This window comes from Diabrotica undecimpunctata, chromosome 4, assembly GCF_040954645.1.
Source record: "Diabrotica undecimpunctata isolate CICGRU chromosome 4, icDiaUnde3, whole genome shotgun sequence".
Classification (NCBI taxonomy): domain Eukaryota; kingdom Metazoa; phylum Arthropoda; class Insecta; order Coleoptera; family Chrysomelidae; genus Diabrotica; species Diabrotica undecimpunctata.
In genome coordinates, this window is record NC_092806.1 from 15,132,748 (window position 1) to 15,154,081 (window position 21,334).

Consider the following 21,334-nt stretch of genomic DNA (forward strand, 5'->3'; position numbering starts at 1 on the left):
TAGTAGTCACGTCATATGCCTTGAAAACCTCATGCGATTTTCAACTAATTTTAAATTTGGGATGTAGGTGTAGATGTACATCTTAACATTACCTTTGTCATATACAGGTTGTCCCCAATATATTAAAAATACCAATGTGTTTTTATATTTGTTTTCGATATAAATAAAGAGGACTTTAAAGTCGTCATTAAAGATTACCATACATAAATTGTACCGCATTTTAAATCCTCGGTATCTTGTGAAAATATAGTAAAATTTGCAATATTACAAATTTGCAAAAACATTAAACAAAATAAATGTTCAGGGCAATTTATTAAGGATATTTGTAATACATAGAGGGCCCAGGCAAGGCCTACGCTAGCACATTTTTAAACCTGACTACGACAAAATAGAATACACATCATATGAAATTGGATCTCATACATTGCATTGGTTAGGAAATATCTACCGAATAAACTGACAAGATAAGCATAGAAAATAATGGGAAGAAGATGGTGGCAAACACAAAAGAAGAAAGCCAAAACCGAAATGGTTAGATGTAAAAGCCCACATCAGATTATTACGAACCCTAATAACTTTTTTTATTTTTTGAGTACCGTCATCATTTAACGAAGGTTGGTACCAATAGTGTAGTACATCAGTCGATTTTGGATAGATCAGAGCAATGGTATTATGAGTATATTAGATCAATTTGTTCAATTAGTTCAGTTTGTATCCAGCAAATTTTTAGAATTCGTTCAAAGGTCCAAATTTTAAATGCTTCAAGTCTATTTATGCTACAAAATTTATAGTTTTTTAACATTCCCTAATAACTTCGCGTGCGGTGTTCTTGTTAGGACCATGAATTTTGGTTTTGCCACGTTAAATTTCATACTAAATTGAACTCCTATGTCTACAATTTTATTAAGTAGGCCTTGAAGAGTATTAAGTAGGCTTCTAGATCTGCTATTACAACTGTATCAGCCACTGAGCTTACGGTATTTAGAATCGCATTGATTTTTATTTCTTTCTTGATATCGACTAATGCTGTCTTATATATGTTTCGAGTATACATATGTTAAACAGTGTTGGCAGAGAACAACCAACACATTGTTGTTCTGTTATTCTATGGTGTTGGTGAGAAGATAGATCAGATAGATCCTTGTCCCATTCAATTTTCAATAAGCACTAGTTCTGATGTATTCTATTCCATTCTTATTGATGCTTCTTGATTCGATTAACTCAGTTAGTTTAGGGGACAACTAAATAATGCTCAAACGTCAAATTAATAAAATTTAATAAGGTATAACGTCCCAATTAGACTTAATGAGTGTTCTAATTCGTTTGGACGTTAATTTACTTAACGGTCGGCATAATTCTGGAGTAAATTCGTACCAAATTTCTCCTATTTTGGCTTTAGTTCGGGAAAACTTCACAATGGATTATGTCCCAACGTCCGCTTTTTGTGCAAACGTCAACATATTATGGTGTAAGTTTTTTTAAGCTAAGATCAGACTTATTGAAAGGCCATGACAAAACTGTTATGAAACCGTGATTATGGAACCAATTTTTTGTAGATTTAATTATCTAGCAAACCGCTTCATCTTTTAGAGAAAGAATATTGTTTTTGCTGGAATTTAAATTAGCAATTTTCAGGGTAGCTATTAATTATTGGCCCATAAAATAATATCAAGTTAAAAAATAATTAAAAGCAAACGACGAATCGACAAACATATAGTATTTTTCATATAAAAATGCGTGCCCGTCACAATTTATATAAAGTGACGTCACTTATATTTAAAATTTCCAGAACGTCAACGTTAGAGTTCAAATTTTCCTAACACATCTAATAATACGAAACCCATACGGAACTGCTCGATCTTTCATAGGCGTCAACATGGTATAATAATCAGAAAAATGTAATCATCATTATATTGGGAATTTTAGAATTATATTGATTTAATAACCAAAAACATTTGTTATTATTAATAATATAAATTTTATGAAATAACTCTTAAGTCTAATATTCCACAAAATAATAATTTTAATTAAATATATTAGACAATTGTACGCAACTGGTACGAAAATACTTCAAATTTTTTGACAATTCAGCGTGTGGTAAAATTGTATAAAGTGTTGCCGCTTTTTTAGAGAAAGAATTTTGTTTATGTTTTGATTTCTTACACAATTTGATCATAATATATTATATATTAATAAATTGTATTTATAAATACATATTAAATTTAGATTAATAGCGTTAAAAACTAATTATTGTTGTGTATTGTGATTGTGCTATGCCAAAACAACTAAATAGTCTGTAGAAAGCTGATAGGCTTTCATATAAGATAGATTATTTTGAACAAGAAATAATGGCGGGACGTTTTTATTATTAATGCTCTAAAAGTGGTAAGTTTAAAATTTAGAATATATAATTTTGTATTAAAATGTTTTCTTATGTATTTAAGTGTGTTGCAGTAATCTTAAAACTAAGTGTATTTACTGTTAATATAATAGTTTGACAAATAGTTGACATTTTAAAAATTCCTCACTTACTAACTATTCTGATGTTTTGGCAACGCTGCGGGGTTCTGACGTCGTAAATCTTGAATGATGTGCACGCATTTTTATATGAAAAATATCAAAAATGTATATATGCTCTTAGAAGAACCGGATTGAAAAGACCAACAGGAAATAGGATATTTTAAATATGAATAAAAAATCAATTTTAACAGTTTAAAATATATAGTGTCTTACAAGATTCTTAATATATATTTTTTTATTGCCAAGTTACATATTATGATCTCAAACAACAGAAATTATGTATTTTTATTCTATTAAACAAATTTTAAATATCATTCATATATATATAATCTCTAAAGAAAACCGGTAATTATTTGTTAACTGTATATGACAATTTTTCTATCAGTAAAAATGTTTTGTTTTGCTATACCTTGAATAAAACTCATAAAATATTTTTAAACGCTATGCAACGATGCATATATTACAATTTTATAGCTTATAGTTATAAGTATAAATAAGTTACCTTTTGACATTAGATCCACTATCAAGAAAAAGTAAGTACTCATATAGTATTAAATTACAATAGTTTTTTGACCTCGACATTTGATTTATCATTATTGGTGTTGGTTTTTAACCAGGAAGCGGTGCCTCTGCATAGAAATCAGGTTCTTCATCGTCTACGTCTGCTTGGTCGCCGTCAAGCTACAAGAAAACATATTTTGTAAAGAAATAATGTAATTCTTAAAATTAAAATTTGTTCGTTTTGCCAATAAAATAAGTAAATATTTTTAGTTATTTTGTTAATTCTGATAAATAAAAATAAATGGCTTTGACGAGAGAGGACACCACATAATCTCTTCCGTGGCATACAGTTATAGACAAGGTGCGATTCGGAAACTGGCTATGTTTACGATATAAATGTGTATGCAGGCAAAAATGATAATAAGATGGCAGGTACTTTGGGAGAACGTGTCGTAAATCAGTTATCTTCAACAATGTCTAATGAAAATGTTGTAATTTGCTTCGACAGATTTTTTACAACACTTCATCTTATGGATACCATTATGTTTCCTGCTGTCGGTACATGCATGAGTACCCGAAAAAATTTACCCAAATTTCAGGGCAAGCTAAATCGAGGAGAATCGCAAGTAAAAGGTAATGAAACTGGAACATTAGCTATACGATGGAAGGACACAAAAGATTTTATTGTACTAACTGCGATAAGCCAGAAGAAACAACTATGTGTAGAAAACTGAAAGATGGTACAAAAGACAACATTTGTTGTCCTGTATCGATTGAATTCTATAAACGTTACATGGGGGGTGTAGATAGATGTGATCAAATGACATCTGTGTACGATCTCAATATAAAATCCCAAAAATGGTGGAAGAAGGTTTACTACAAAGTTCTAATGATGGCAGTATACAATTCATATATTCTATATACTGAGTTACATACTATATACTGAGTTACACACATCAGTGAAAACCTATCCCGGGGCTGACGCTCAATCGGATCACAACCCAGTGGTGAGTAAACTGGGAATCAAACTAAAACGTATAGAAGGGAAGCCTAACAAAACCAAGATAAACATTAGGAAATTAAAGGATCCCAACATTAAACAACAAGTACAGGAATCCTTAAGAAGAAACATTGGAAACTTGAGTGAACCCGCACAAGACGCAGTTGCTAAATGGGAAGAAATAAAAAGAGCTGTTGAAATGACAAACAAGACACTTCTGTTACAGGAGCGCGTAAAGAAGAAAGAATGGATGACGGATGAAATCCTTGATATGATGGAAGAAAGAAGACAACACAAATGCAAAAATCAAGTGAAGTATCAAGAAACAAGTCACAATATAAAAACAAAGATAAAGGAAGCGAAGGAACGCTGGCTGAAGGAGAAATGCGATGAAATCGAAGAGTGCGACAGAAGATATGACTACCACAACATGCACAAAAAGATCAAAGAATTAACAACTAAAAAGAAAACCAATAATCCCCACCCGACACTAATAGACGCAGACGGTAACCTTATATCAGACGACTTGAAGCTCATTGACACATGGAAAGATTACGTAGAACGACTTTTTAACGATAAACGCAGAGCGACAGTGGACCAAGATGACGACATGACTGGACCCGAAATACTAAGGTCTGAAGTGGAAAAAGCCATTTCATCGCTAAAAAACGACAAAACACCAGGTCCCGACAACATACAGGGCGAGATCATAAAACTCCTATGAGAAACGGATGACCACTTCCTCGATTTTCTGACAGGCCTTTTTAACACCTTTTACGACAAAGGGGAGATTCCGGAGGAATGGCTTCGTGTAGCCATACCTAAAACACCAAGTGCAAAACACTGTGATCAACACCGCTTAATAAGCTTGATAAATCACATTACCAAAGTTTTCACCAAAATCATACACAATAGAATATATAACAAATGCGAAGCAAATATATCGGAGTCACAGTTCGGATTCCGAAGCGCATTGGGCACAAGAGAGGCGATCTTCAGTCTGCAAGTTTTAATTCAAAGATGCAGAGACATGCACAAGGACGTCCACTTGTGCTTCATCGACTTCTCCAAGGCGTTTGACAAGGTCAAACATGATAAACTCATGGAAATGCTCAGGAAGATGCATATTGATGGCAAGGATCTGCGTTTAATAACCAGTCTCTATTGGAACCAAAGTGCTGAGATAAAGATGGGCAACTTACACAGTGGGAAGATAGATATTAAAAAGGGTGTACGACAGGGATGCGTCCTCTCGCCGCTCCTGTTCAATATATACTCTGAACAAATCTTCAGAGAAGCACTGGGAGAAGTTTCGGAGGGTATCAAAGTAAACGGAGAGGTAATCAATAATATTAGATATGCTGACGACACAGTTATTATCGCAAATGACTGCAACGAGCTTCAAAGACTCATGCAGAGCATACACACAGCAAGTCAAGAATATGGTTTAGAACTCAATACAACCAAAACTAAATGCATGCTCATCAGCAGAACACAACAACCTCCGATGCAATTGACATTAAACAACCGAAAAATAGAACAAGTGGAGATATACACATACCTTGGAACCACAGTCAACACAAAATGGGACCAGTCAACAGAAATAAGATCACGAATTGAAAAAGCGCGAAACGCGTTCAACAATATGAAAAAGTGGTTCATAAGCAAAATCTCAATGGAACTAAAATTAAGACTGGTCAAGTGTTATGTCTTCCCGGTCTTGTTCTATGGAGCAGAGGCATGGACCACAACGGAAGCCACCCTAAAGAAACTAGAATCCTTTGAGCTGTGGATATATCGCCGTATTCTTCGGATATCCTGGACAGACCACATCACTAACGTGGAAGTAATGCAGAGAATAGGCAAAAGCAAAGAAATAATCTTCACCGTAAAGAAACGGAAGCTTGAGTACTTCGGACATGTCATGAGGCATACTAAGTACCGGCTGGTACAGTTATTAGTCCAAGGAAGAATCGACAGTGGGGTTCTAAGGAGTAGTGATGCGCAATACAAGGTGTTGCTTCCTGATAACACCTCTAGCCACTCCTACTCAATTCCTATCCTCACCTCCAAGAAGTGTGGCTCAATCACACGGGTGAACCCCGGCAAACCTGAGCAACCTTACCGGAGATTGGGTAACCAACCCCAATGGAAAGTAGGGTCAGGGCTGACGAGGAAGGGAGAAATGGTCCTCCGAAAAGGGGGTTGGGCGATAGGCCAGTAACCTATTCTTGTAAAAAAGTACTACTACGAAACCTTCAGATAGGCCTCGGAATGGACGGATATCAAGACGACGACTCTGGCAACGGAATATGGAATTTACGCTGGGAACATGGAATGTCAGAACGCTAAATAGACCAGGAGCACAGAGGATCCTTCTACACGAACTGAAAAGATATAAAATAGGAATCACTGCAGTACAAGAGACTAAATGGTTGGGAAAAGGTATCCGGGACACTAAAACACACACTATACTGTATAGCGGTAAAGATGAAGGAAATAAAGAATTTGGAGTAGCCTTTATCGTAGATAATAAAATGAAGCACCTGATAACAGACTTTCAAGCCAAAGAATCTGCAAGCTTAGGATAAAAACGCATTTCTTTAACATAACCCTTATAAATGTACACTGTCCCACAAATGAACAGGAAGAAGACACTAAGGTAGCCTTTTATCAAGATTTAGAACGAATCTATGACTCAATACCAAGAAACGACATGAAAATGGTGATAGGCGACACAAACGCCAAGATCGGAAAAGAAGAAGAATACACAGGGGTAATAGGGAAACATAGTTTGCATAGAGACACAAATGAGAATGGTCAGTTTCTAATAGATTTTGCAGCTGGAAAGAATATGATTATCAGTTCGACATGCTTCCCACATCGGGACATACATAAGGGCACCTGGATATCACCTGACGGAAATACGATCAATCAAATAGACCATATACTGGCTGAAAAAAGAATGGCGACGAGTATATTGGATGTAAAAAGCAGACGTGGTGCAAGCTGTGACTCAGACCATCTGCTAGTACAGGCACGGTTTAGATGCAAAATCAGTCGACAGGCAAAGGAAAAATATACAAAACAAGAAAAACTAAACTTAGACAACCTACAAGTCTCTGAGGTACAAGAAAGATTTGAGAGAACAGTGGATGAAAAATTACTAGAAGAAAACAGAGCAGACTCCACAATAGAAAACCAATGGAACACAATAAGCAGTATCATACTCAACACAGCGAAAGAAGTCTTAGGAACAAAGACACAACGGAGAGAAGAAACATGGTTCGATGAAGAATGCAAACAAGCTATACAGGAAAGAAATGAAGCGCATAAGAATTACATACTCAGACGTACTAGAGAGAGAAAAACAGAACATGAGAACAAAAGACGAAGAGCAGATAAACTGTGCAGGCAGAAAAAGAGAAAGTATGAAAACCAACGGATACTAAACATAGAGAGAGAGTTTAAGGAAAACGAAACACGTAGCGCATACCAATTTATCAAACATCTAAGACAAGGATACAAACCGAGGACTAGCCTCTGCAAAAATAAGAAAGGTGAAATCATTAGCGATATGGACGAAATTAAGAGAACCTGGATGACATATTTTAAGGAATTACTAAACAAAGGGACACAACTACCATTACAACAACAGTGGCAGCAGCAGGCACGACAGGAGGTACAACAACAAGAACTGGGGAAAGATGGAGAAGAAAATGAATTAACTAGACCCCCAACGCTAGAGGAGGTCCAAACGGCAATCCACATACAAAAAAGCCATAAAGCACCGGGAATAGATAAAATACCGGCAGAACTACTCAAGCAAGGAGGAAGGAATTTGACACAACAGATGTACCAGCTAATACGAGAGATATGGATAGAAGAAGAAATTCCCCAACAATGGAAGAAAAGTATAATCTGCCCTATTCATAAAAAAGGAGACAAACTGTTGTGTCAGAATTATAGAGGCATCTCTTTACTTTGTTCGGGATACAAAATACTCACAAACATCATTAATCGAAGACTACAACCTCTCACGGAAAAAATCATCGGGGAATATCAAGCAGGGTTTAGGCAAAATAGATCTACCATTGACCAACTATTTACAGTTAAACAAATACTAGCCAAAGCATGGGAATATGACATGGACGTTTACAATCTCTTTGTAGATTTTAAACAAGCCTATGATTCAATAGATAGAACAATTCTACCTAATATACTGAAAGAATTTGGCATACCATCAAAATTAATACGACTAGTGCAAATGACAATGACAGAAACAGAAGCACAGGTATGTATTCAGGGACAGATCACTGATGCGTTTACGATAACGCAAGGACTGAAACAAGGCGACGGACTAGCTCCAACGCTCTTTAATATTGTTCTGGAATATGTAATTAGACGATTGACGGTGAGCGGAAATAACATACTTACAAACAAGTCTACCCAATTAGCAGCATACGCAGATGACATAAACATAATGAGCAGAACAATGAATGCATCGGAAGAAACCTACGTTGAGTTGAAACAGAGTGCAGAAGCAGTAGGGCTAGCAATAAATACAAATAAAACAAAACTACTCATACAAACCAGATCAAATAGACCGGTGCAACAACACTTTATTGACGATATAAAACATGTAAATAGATTCACATACCTAGGAATGGATCTGGTCGCAAGCAATGAAGAAGAACCGGAAATAAATAGAAGGCTTGTGCTGGCAAATAAAGCCTATTTCGCGATGGGCCACATATTCAAATCGCGAGACGTACACCGGAAAACAAAACTCCGGGTCTATAAAACAATAATCAGGCCCATAGTAAGTTATGGTTGCGAAACATGGGTGGTGACACAGAAATCTGCCAATGCATTAGATGTGTTTGAAAGAAAAATATTACGTAGGATCCTGGGCCCAATAAGTGAAAACAACAACTGGCGAATTAGGTACAATAGAGAAATATACGAGCAATATAGCGAACCAACTCTAGCACAACATACTAAACTGCAGAGATTACGATGGGCAGGGCACGTGGTCCGCATGCATGAGAATAGAATCCCCAGAAAATTATTAAATGCAAGAATGCAGGGAAAAAGACCTGTTGGAAGACCTAAAAAGAGATGGGAAGATGAAGTCGATGAGGATGCCAGGAACTGCCTGGGAACGCGTTCATGGAAAAGAACAGCGGTAAATAGAGATGGTTGGAGAAGCCTGTTGAAGGAGGCCAAGGCCCGATTTGGGCTGTAGCGCCATTGGATGGATGGAAGAATCGACAGTAGGAGGGGACCGGGAAGAAGACGACACTCATGGATGCATAACCTGCGACAATGGTTCGGACTAACATCGACCGAACTGTTCAGAGGTGCCGTAAACAAAGTCAAAATAGCCTTGTTAATAGCCAACGTCCGAAACGGATAGGGCAAAGGAAGAAGAAGGAGTTACATACTAGAAATAAGAAAATACCCTTTCTAAATTATCTGGTTGACTTAGCTGAGATTCCTATCAGTACTGGCCGACAAGGACTCCAAAGAAGAAAAAAAACTAAACATGTTGGCCGTCGAAGCATGTCAACCACAGTGATGAGCAATGTTGGCGACCATTTACCTATATTAGGAAAATCCAGTCGCTTGAGGTGTATAAGGTGTACACAACATAAGAACGATAAACGCACCAAATTTATTTGTAAAATGTATGATGTTCCGTTATGTAGCGATTGTTTTGTGTATAAACATTTGTCGTTCACGTATACTGTTACAAAAATACTGTTGGGATATATAATCCCATGCATTTTTTACAAAAAAAAATAAAAAATAAATTTTTTTAAATACATTCTTAGTTCTTTTAAATGCTCTAGAACAAAAAACTACAGACAAATATTTCAAACTTTAAAATAAACAAATCGGAGTGAAAGGGTTAAAACTCATCATTTTAACCCTAATTTTTGAAAATTCACGATCAAGAAATATCAAACACAAAATGTATGACATATAAAAACACATTAAAAAATCGACCTACAATGAATGCACTTGAGATCGGTATTATTACTTTAAAAAATTATTTACCCTGTATATTAAACCCTTCCTATTCACAGAAGTAAACAGGAAGTGATCTGTATACAAGCGTGACTAATTTTAAATCCGTCTGCCATGTACTTTAGAAATTGTTGACAGAAAGAAGCACATCTAATTCCGTGGGCTATCTCCTCCGATGCGATAACATTGAAAAAGGAAATAATTTGTAATTTGAATGGGTTAACCAAACAAACATGCACGATAGCATAGTCAAAACAGTTGATAGAAAAGTAAAAATATTTTCATATTTCTGTGTTATACAGGGCGCCGATGAATATAAAACTCAAAACCATACGAATTTTAATTGATTTTAATTTTATATAATAATGAGATGCAAGTAATGTAAATTCCTGGTAAAATTCAGACACCAACAAAACTTTTCAATATTATTTTCAAATATCTGAAGTTTTAGAAATTAAAATAACAGTTTGGACTTAATTTGTTAATCTTCTTAATTGGTTCTTAAGTAATTTCTAATAAAACTTAAGTGCTTATCCGAAAAAAATGCATAAAAAATCAGAAATGAAGAATACACTATTCTTATCACTTTTAAAAGTGCAGAAGTAGCTGTTAGTATTCTATTGTTATTATTTTGTACTCTGTCTCTCTGTCTGTATTTTGTCCCTCAAAAATTCTGGTCGTAAATCCCGAAACAGCGGATGCAATTGTTGCCTTGCAATTCCGTTCAAGACGGAAGAAGTGAGCGATATGATATTCAAAAGTGTCAAATATCCAATGGTACTGTCCGTATTTTTACACGTTTCTTGACAACAGGAGCTTACACTAGATGACCTGGAAGCGGTACCCAACGAAGAACTAGTACCTGTGATGACCACTTCATCCTCCTTCATCACAAAGTCTATGAGATCGTCGTGCCATGGCTGTACAAATCCGAAATCAACTTCAGTACGTCCGAAATACTAACGTAAGTGAACGAACAATTAGACAAAGGCTTGTAGAAGCAAATTTAACACGTTCAGCCCCGGTGTTATAATTTTTTTTTTGTCCATTGGTCAGCATTTTATTTTTTTTTAATAAGACGAGAGTCGTGGATGCCTTTCCGCATTTCTGATTCATTTCAAAAAAGAATATTTGACAATCGAGTTATTGCACAACATTTTTGAGGCATCACATTGATGCCTTGCTGTCCGAGAACAATTAATTTGTTTGTCTGGACAGCGTGGCATTTAAGTGATGCCTCAAACTTGTTCATTCTTGTATGAAGCGACGGAAGTATTTGACGTTATATATTCTATTCTTTGTTCGGTGCTCTTTGCGTATGGTTATTGTATGAATGTACTATATAATATTAGATTACACGAATTTTTTCTATGGATTCCTACGAAAAAGAACAGAAAAGACTTTTCTGTCGTAAATTTATACGAAGAGCTTATGTCAGATGAAGACGTAGGAGTGGACGACCCTTATGCAAATTCTGGATCATCAGATGATTACATACCCAGTGACACAGAAACCTCGGATTCTTCCGAAGAAATTCCTAGGAAACTGAGAAAATTACATGGCATCAGTGAAGTACCGGACGAACGCAATCTTTTAGTGCCAGGGCCTTTTAGGGCCATATACCTAGCGGTATATGGCCGACCTGTTGTAGCCAAATCTAAATGTTAACGTTGGATAAAAACTACAAGAAAAGGAATGGAAATATTCTATATGGATGGGATTGCTAAAAGCACCACAATTACGCGACTATTGGAGCAGAAACTACTTATTTGTTACCAATATAAGACACAAAATGTCTAGTAATCGTTTTGAGCAATTACTTTCATTGAAATATTCATTTCAACAATAATGAAACAGCGCCACAACCAAACTCACCGGATTTTGATCGGCTTCACAAAATATCTCCGTTGGTTCAAAAACTGATTTCTAGATTTCAGCAAATTGTTACTCCAGGAGAAAATGTCTGTATTGACGAGACGATGGCACCTTATCATGGTCGCTTGAAATTCAAGCAATATATCAAAAATAAAAAACACAAATTTGGTATCAAATTATATAAGCTTTGCTTAGAAAACGGCTACATTTATGACCTCAAAATTTACCGTGGAAAAGATAGTCAGGGTGGTCAAAAAAAAAATCGGTTGCCTGTAAAGTCGGTTTTACGGGCGAAGATTTTACGTGACAAAGTCTTTTTCGAGAAAGACAGAGACATAAGCACGGAAGCACGCACCGATTCAACGCGCCTAATTCTCTAGTGCTGCGCGCGCAGCGGACCGATCATGTTTGAGTGGGAGAGAGACGCAAGGCATTCGCCGGTCCGGCGGGCCTCTCTCTCGTTCGGTGACTCATCGTAACAGACTTGAGCGATCGTTACACTTTTTCATGAGTGACTCCGAGCCACAACCTAATTTAAGACGTTGTCACGTCAAAAGCCTCTTTATCTGTTGTTCTATCACTTATGGAAGGGTTGTAATATAGTGGTCGTACTCTCTTCACAGATAATTATTATACGAGCGTCACCCTTGCTCATACACTGCTCAGCCGTACAACTCACCTTGTAGGCACTGTTCGGTCAAACAGAAAAATTAATTATCTCGAGGTTGTCAAGAAAAAACTAAAAAAAAATGAAAAAATTGCCATACAAAGTAATTCCGGAGTTGTAATGTTAAAATGGTGTGACAAAAGGGATGTCTTGATGATTAGTACAAAGCATGGAGATGAAATGTAGAAACGTCTACACAAAGGCAAAGAAATTGAAAAGCCCAAAATAATTGTTGATTACAATGATTCAAAATCCTTTATTGATCTCTCAGATCAGAAAAAAGCGTATTCACATTGCTTAAGACGAGGGAATAAATGTTACAGGAAATTAGCCACAGAATTATTGTTTGGTAGTGCCTTGGTGAATGCTCATATTGTATATACACAGGTTACACAAACTAAATTGACTATAACAGAGTTCAAAACAGAAGTCGCTATAGAACTACTGGGTGATATGTCTGCTATTGAAACTAATATCAACGATAACACCGATGTAAGTCATGAGCTTGTAGAAGGAAGAAAAAACAGATGTGTGGTTTGCTACGTCAGAATGAAGAATGAATTGGGGCGGAAGGAAGCTCAAAACAAGTGTTCTCGTTCTAAATTTTTGTGCAACCAATGCAAAAAACGTTATTGTATTTCTTGTTTTTCTCAACACATAAAGCTGTTTTAAAATAATAAGGTGTTATATTATTATAATTATTTTTGCACATTCTGAATAAAATCTTTTATTTTTTTCATAAAGGTTTATAATTTCCATATCTTTCGTAAAAACCGTCTCACATCCGATCAGGAAATATTATTTTGCTCCTTGGACCACCCTGTCCAACTTACAATGTAATTTATATAGCTGTGGGGGCACAGTTGATGCCACGGTGTCCCGAATACAAAACTGTAGTATGGCATTAGAGTGATGCCTCACTGTCCCAAGAGTACTATTTAGTGAGGCATCATATTGATGCCACCCGGTTCTGAACGTGTTAAGCAGTTGCAGACCTACAACAGCCCTACAACTTCTCAGGCGCGGCTTCAATTTGCCAGAAGCCCTGCTCATATTACTGTAAACAATTGGAGGCACGTTGTATTTACCAATGAGTCCAGGTTTACCTTGCGGTTTTCAGATGGCCGTGAGAGAGTATGGCGAAGACCATATGAGCGTTTTGCAGAATGTACCTAGTGTAGGCTATCAAGGGGGCTCAATTATGGTGTGGATTAGAATTTCCCTAGAAATTCCAACATTGTACACAACTGTACAGTGTTCCGAGAGGCTCCATAACAGCTGCCAGGTACATTGATGAAATTCTGTAAGATTTTGTTGTGCCTTATGCTGGTTTTGTTGGAAATGACTTTGTTCTTTGTTCTGATGCATGATAATCTCAAGCCTTACAGTGCGAGAATCACTCAACAGTTTTTAAATGAAGTAAACATTCTTGTAATGGATTGGCCAGCATTGAGTCCAGACAAAAACCCAATTGAACATGTTTGAGACGTGCTTGGGCGAAGGATGCAAAGTCGTGTTCCTGCCCCTTTAATCTTAAATCAGTTACAAGAAGCCCTTTTAGAGGAATGGGAACTTATTGCTCAACAGGACAATTCTCATTTGATTTTAGGCATACGAAGGAGAATTCAGGCAATAATTCGAGCACGTGGAGGAAACATTCATTATTAAAATCAGTTTGTCCGGACACATGATTTAAGTTTTCATTAATTGAACATCATTTTGTTACAACATTTACGTTTTTTTCCTCAATTTTTAAATTGTTATCTCCTGAAACAGTTCTTTGTTCAAAACTTAAATTTTTATTATAAATTACTTAAAACAGTTTGTTTCGTTTGTATTTACGATATTAAAATAATAAAAGAGAATTAAAATTTTAAGTTTTTATTTTAAAAATGCAAGTGCTCCGTTTTTTGTACAATAATTTAAAAAAAATCGAATATTACAAAGGAAACATCAATTCTTTGACTAAAACCTGTAATCAGCTCCTTCCTTATATAATATTAAATTTTCATTGTAAATTTTTATATTTATCACACATGCAATCCATTCGAATTCCTTTTTAACCAGAATTCAGTTATTTCCGCTCGTGGACACGTGCTGTTGAGTATTAATCGTTGAAAATTTTCAGGAAATGTTTGTGAAACTAACATTTGACGTTAAATTTGTACTATTTATATAAAGTATCTTTAATTGAATTTATGTATGGATACGGAGCTCTCTAGTAGGTCATTCACCAAGGAAAATTCCTGAAATAGTATTTTATTATGATTTCTGGAGATTGTTTGAGAATATGGTGTGGACGACATAAGTATTCATCTACGAGGGATGTACTGAGTTTCTTCACTCATATCTGCCGTTATTTTAATACTTCATTGGCTTTTCTTTGACACATAATCAACTGCTAATAACAACCATCGCTTTTCTGAATTTAAAACTCCTTCTGAAAACGATTCATTCAAAACTTTCCTATAAAGGAAAGCTGTTGTTATAGCGAAACATCTCAAAGTTGACGATATTCTATGGAAATTAAAAATCGGTATCGTACTTTGATGTTTAGATTTATTCATAAACATCAATTTTCATAAAGTATGAATTTAGCAACTGTATTAATACATTTTGCTGTTATTTTATTCCATCAAAACAGCGTAGCATAGGTAACTATGGGTCTGACAACCGTTATATAAAACCAATAGATCATGTTAGGTTTCAGAATCTATGTTTTTCCACAAAACCTACGTCACTATAGAGCCCTTGTTGGTTAGTGGTGGTATTTGCGAAGAGCGCATTCCACGTTTCGTTATTTAAGAAGAATAACTTAGTGAAAAAACGAAAATACAGAAATACAAATAAAGAAACACATAAGCAAATGAAGAAACTAGTAGAAACGCAAATCAAGGAAGCTAAAGAACGCTGGATGGATGAAAATTACAAAGAAATAGAAGAATTTAATATGAAACCCGACACAAATAACCTACATAAGAAACTAGAAAAAATTCTGGGTAATACACGGAAGAGAATACCACAAGTCATAAGAAACTCCAATGAAGATCTCCAATTTTCAGAAGAAGAAAAACAACAAACTTGGAAGGAATAAATCAAGAACTTATTTACAGATAATAGGGAAGACATAAAAGAAACATTACCAACTAATAAGAATATACAAATTCTAATATTTCCAAATCCGGGTCTTCGTCTTCACTGCCTATTCGCATATATTCTGTTTTAGACATATTCATACTCATCCCCCATTTTTCGTATTCATCTTTGAGCTTTCTAAGCATATAATCTGCATCTTCTTCACAGCTTGCAATTAGTACTTGATCATCTGCAAAGAACAGTATTGTCAGATAATGGTTGTTAAGCTTCAACCCCATTCCCGCACATTTTTGTCTCCACTGGTGCAGTGCTTCTTGGATATATATTTTGAATAGGGTGGGGGAAAGACAACATCCTTGTCTCAAGCCTTTAGTTACTGTAAATACCCTTGAGAAAGTATTTCCTGTTTTTACAGTGCTTTGAGGACATTTATAGATGTTCAGTATTGCTTTTAGATATGTTTTACTAAGGTCCGTTTTCGTCAAGACACTAAATAAGAGTTTTAAAGGAACTGTATCATAAGCCTTCTCCAGATCTATAAATACCAGATGCGTAGGGAGGTTTCGAGCTGTTCGTTTTTCAATTACTTGTTGAAGGGTAAATGTGTTGTCCACGCACGATCTTCCTGCTCTGAAGCCGCTTTGTTCTTCAATTTCTTTATACTCCTCTTCTATTCTTCTTTTCAATATACGACCATATAACCTTCCCAGCGAGCTAGTTACGCTAATGCCTCTATAATTTCCGCATTCTTTTCTGTCTCTGTAATGTGGGGCAAATTCCAATCTTCTGGAATCGTTTGACCTTCAATTAAGCATTTATTAAAAATATTCACTAAGCTTTCCAAAAGACCATCCGGTCCATGTTTCACCAACTCGAAGGGAATGTCTCCAGGCCCGGGTGTTTTTCCATTTTTCATTTGTACTAATAAGAATTTACAAATTCTAATATGAGATGTGAAACAGGCAATTAAAAACACAAAAAGTGGTAAAGCGCCAGGTCCAAAGTTATTCAACAGCGTACATATAAAAAATGTGAAGAACAATTAGACAACACACAGTTTGGATTTAGAGGTGGAATGGGAACTAAAAGGCATTGTACACAATGGTGGTACTATTACAAAAATTTAGGGAATATAATAAAAACGTATTCATATGTTATATAAATTTTCAAAAAGCGTTTGACGGAGTTTAACGTGGTAAACTCATACATGCATTGAAACGCATACACCTAGATTCTAAGCATATTAACATAATCAAAAATCTATACTACAATCAAACAGCAGTTGTAAGGGTGGAAGATAGTGAGACAAAACAAGTAGAAATTCAAAGAGGAGTCAGAGTTATCAATATTAACATAAAATTTGCAGACGATACCGCAATAATGGCAGAAAATATAGAAGATTTGAAGTCTGCACTTGAAAGAAGAAATCTTGGCTGAGGAATATCAAAGATTGGACTAACCTCAGTGTTGAACAGATATTTCTCGTTGCAAAAGATAGGGAAGCGTTTAAAGAAGTGATCGCCAACCTTCGTTAGAAGACGGCACAATAAAAAGAAGAAGAACTTAGTGACACACAACCCGCAATCACCTTGGAACCAGAAAAGCACTATTAAGTATTCAAGTTATGGTTCAGAGATATCGACCATCCGGTTTATAGGTATTTTAATGACTATGAGAAGGCCTTTGCGAGGTAAACGTACTGAAATGATAGCCATTCTTCAGCAGGTAGCTATTGATGATAAAGACCTACATGTGTTAGTCTTAAAAGAATTAAAATAAATTAAAATAAACATAACAATAGGTCCTGATACTGACTTTTTCTAAAAAAAGTTTCTCTTTTTCTACTGTATACCTATTTAAAATACTTAGAAAATAAAAATGAAAAAGACAGTCAAGATTTGATTTCACGTATAAAGCGTCTATGTATCTGTTTATACGTATTTCGCCTTAATAAGGCTCATCAGAACAGATATTCATAGGCGTTCTCAACGTAAAAAATAAATCCTTCCTGTCTTTAAGAAGCAAAACTAAAATAACTTCGAAACGGACGCAATAGCGACATCTAATAATAAATCCGTAAAATAGTTTCGAAACACAATTAAGATTTCTGCCTTAACCTGAGCCTTCTAAAAATTGCAAGGCAAAGCAGACGTTGATAAAGATGTTACTAGAGACATGGGGAATCTAAAATTTGCATTCCACGACATGTCTCCTTAACTAAGCAGAAATCATTAGCGAATTGGTTTCTTGTACTCATACAGAGTAGATCCGAATAAAAATGAAAAAGACAGTCAAGATTTGATTTCACGTACAAAGCGTCTATGTATCTGTTTATACGTATTTCGCCTTAATAGGGCTCATCAGAACAGGTATTCATAGGCGTTCTCAACGTGAAAAATAAATCTTTCCTATCTTTAAGAAGCAACACTAAAATGGCTTCGGAACGGACGCAATAGCGACATCTAATAATAAATCCGTAAAATAGTTTCGAAACACAATTCAGATCTCTGCCTTAATCTGAGCCTTCTAAAAATTGCAAGGCAAAGCAGACGTTGATAAAGATGTTAATAGAGACTTAGAAAATAATTCTGCAATGGACTTACCATCTGATGCTTTTTGACTTTCATATTCCACTATAAAAAATAGTGGTATACTCTTCTGTTAGTTTTACCATCATTGTATCGCCAAAATTGGAGAGGATCCTCGTTAAATTTTTCCTCAACATTCTCAATATATGCTCTGTAACAAATTTTTACTTCTTTCTTGGAAATGCTCCATAAATTTTGAAATTTTTGTAGTCTGGACCTTTGTCGCCATGTCCCATCACTTAAGGTGATATTGCATTTCTTTGGTAAATCGTATAAAATATTCCCTATTTATATTTCTTTTCTTAGAATTGTCATAGTTTCTTGTATCTTTGCATTATTGGTAGGTATCAGTTGTTTTATTACCGAAATATTGTAAGTTAGGTTAGGTTAGATTAGATTTCCTCTTCTCCTATACTAAATCTCTGATTTCGGTGTTGAAACCTGACTTTGATATTTTTGTTACGCTTAAGTTAATTTTACCTGATTCCTATACTTTCTTATATATTTTTAAGGCAGCTTATTACATTATCTAACATCGTTTGTATCTATTCAATAACTCTAATTATTTTTTTAATTTACACTTACCGCTCGTAGCTCCCTCTGTGAAAATAACCGAGGCAGTTGCGCTCTTAGTGGCACCAATAGCACCAAGAAGAATGGAAAACCTAACGAGGCTCTTGTAGACTTTACAATCCATAAAACTACTAAGCACGCTAATTGGATAAGCGTGAACAGATGCATCTTCATAGTTCTGACCTAGAACAAAAAAGAAAAAAAATATTACTTAAAAATTGGAGGATCTAAATATATACAATGGAGTAATGGAAAGTAATATGAACAGAAAACGTTAAATAATCGGACACATTTCAGCGATCATCTCAATTTAAATTATGTTGGAGAAGGCGACAACATAATATAAAACCAACTAAAGGTATATCAGCAACTACACATTGAAGCACCAACAAGAGAACAATTGTCAAATCCACGAAATCTTTTAATTGAAGCACCAACAAGAGAACAATAATTATTGTCAAATCGAAGAAAAAAATGTTATTAGAAAGGTGGTGACCAACTTTTGGCAGCAATTTATAAACAAATAGTACGTATAGGACAGAACGAATCAATACCAGAGGAGTGGCTAAAGGGAATAATATGCCAGCTTAATAAAAAAGGTGATCAACTTGATTGCAAGAACTATAGGGGCATTACTCTTTTAATATCTGCACATAAAATATTTGGCAATGTACTTTTTAAGAGACTTAAATTCTTAAAACAACAGATAAAATTAGCCGATTTCTTACAAATAGATACGCCATAGGCATCTTATTTGATATTCAGAAGGCCTTCGATCAGCTTTCGCACACAGACCTGACTGAAAAGCTCTGCCGTACTGGACTGCCTACCCTTTTCGTAAAAATAATCAACTCCTATCTCCCAAATCGGTCTCAAAGTCGCTAACACGCTATCAACACCATTCACTCTACAAGCTGGAGTCCCCCAGGGCTTAATTATATATAGTCTACAACAGTGACATCTCCTAACCGTTGACGAGATCAGAGTCAATATTATTATTTGCTGACGATACTGCACTCTTCTCTACAGGAACACATAGAGGGACGCGGAAGCAGCCGTCTGTGTTCGATAGAGCACAGGACCAGTTGAACAGAATTGTCAGTTATTGCAAGAAATGTAGAGTCACATTCAATCCCTCCAAAACGCAATTAATTTTATTCAAATCCCCTCACAGCCCTGATGCTGGGAGGAACCAGATAGTCCTCAAAGGAGAGGCTCTTAATTACAGTAACTCGGTATCCTACTTGGGAGTTTATTGTAGCAGGACTCTCAACTGGGACATTGTTATCAAAAACACCGTAGACAGGATAAGAAAAAGAGCTAGACTCCTGGAAGCGCTGTCTGGAAAACTCGGAAATATCTCTAATAAAACTCTCTTGTACACATACAAGAGTTTTATCAGGCATGTATCTACGAGTCATTAAATCCTCGTCAAACCAACGCCATTATGGCAACTGAGAGGAAAATTCTCAGAAAATGCACGAGGAAACGCGCAGATTATCCGTCAGCACTAATTCACCCTAAGTGCGAATATAACATCAATAAAGGACAGAGTTCGATCTCTCAGCAAAAGATAATTCCTCCGCACAATAGTTGACTCTAACAACAGAGCTAAGCAAACTTTAAGGACTCTCTGTCACCGTCGAGGGCACATACTTGCATTTTATCATAAATAACCTTCTTTACATAAAGGAAAAACCATGGTAATTCAATAATTATTCGTTTAATTTATTAAGTTTAATTAAATATGGTTTTGATTCACCATTTCGACACTGCGATGAAGTCCAAGCAGCACAGATTGTAATTTTGTACGAGGAAGGATATACTCAAAAAGATATCGCACGACGTCTCAGGAGAAGTCAATCTACAGTTTTGAATACTTTAAAAAGGTATCCCGAGACAGGAAATTTGGTACGAAGGCCTGGTCAGGTACGCCCAAGGTGCACAACCGCAATTGATGACCGTTTTCTGGTTCTTAATTCTACACGAAATTGGTCATTGACATCGATGCACCTCAGAAATGAGCTACTAAATGTTAGACAAGTTAATGTAAATTCAAAAACGGTTAGACGAAAATTAAAAGAAGCAAACTTAAAGCCTAGACGCCCTGTTAAAGTTCCATGTCTCCAAAATCATAAAGCTCGTCGTTTAGAATTGTAGGAACACATATTTAGTGGAATATCTACAAATAGAAAAATATTCTTTTCACTGATAAGACCAGAATCATATTATGAAAGCCATATGGTCGAAACCACGTCTACAGAAGAGTTAGAGAACGATTCGCCACCTACAATCTCGCCCAGACCGTTAGTTTTGGAGGTGGCGGCATCATGCTTTGGGGAGGTATTAGTTGTGAGGGACGCACCGCACTTGTGGAAATGATTGGACGGATGAATGGTGACTCTTACGTTCAAAACATCCTGCAAAATTATATTTTGCCATACGTTGGTTACATTTGGTATGACAGATTCATGTTAATGC

General features: G+C 35.7%; 1 protein-coding gene across 7 annotated transcripts in view; it reads right to left on the bottom strand.

The window, feature by feature from the left end:
- Positions 1–708: 708 nt before the first annotated feature.
- LOC140439223 (band 3 anion transport protein-like) overlaps positions 709–21,334 on the bottom strand; it is a 453,371-nt gene continuing 432,745 nt past the window's right edge. For all 7 annotated transcript variants that reach the window (XM_072529000.1, XM_072528998.1, XM_072529003.1 and 4 more), the window contains 2 exons: positions 18,866–19,036; positions 709–3,201 (listed from right to left, as the gene is read on the bottom strand). In XM_072529000.1, the coding sequence (XP_072385101.1) occupies positions 3,130–3,201; positions 18,866–19,036 (243 nt within the window). In that variant the 3' untranslated portion in view covers positions 709–3,129. The remainder of the gene's footprint in view (positions 3,202–18,865; positions 19,037–21,334) is intronic.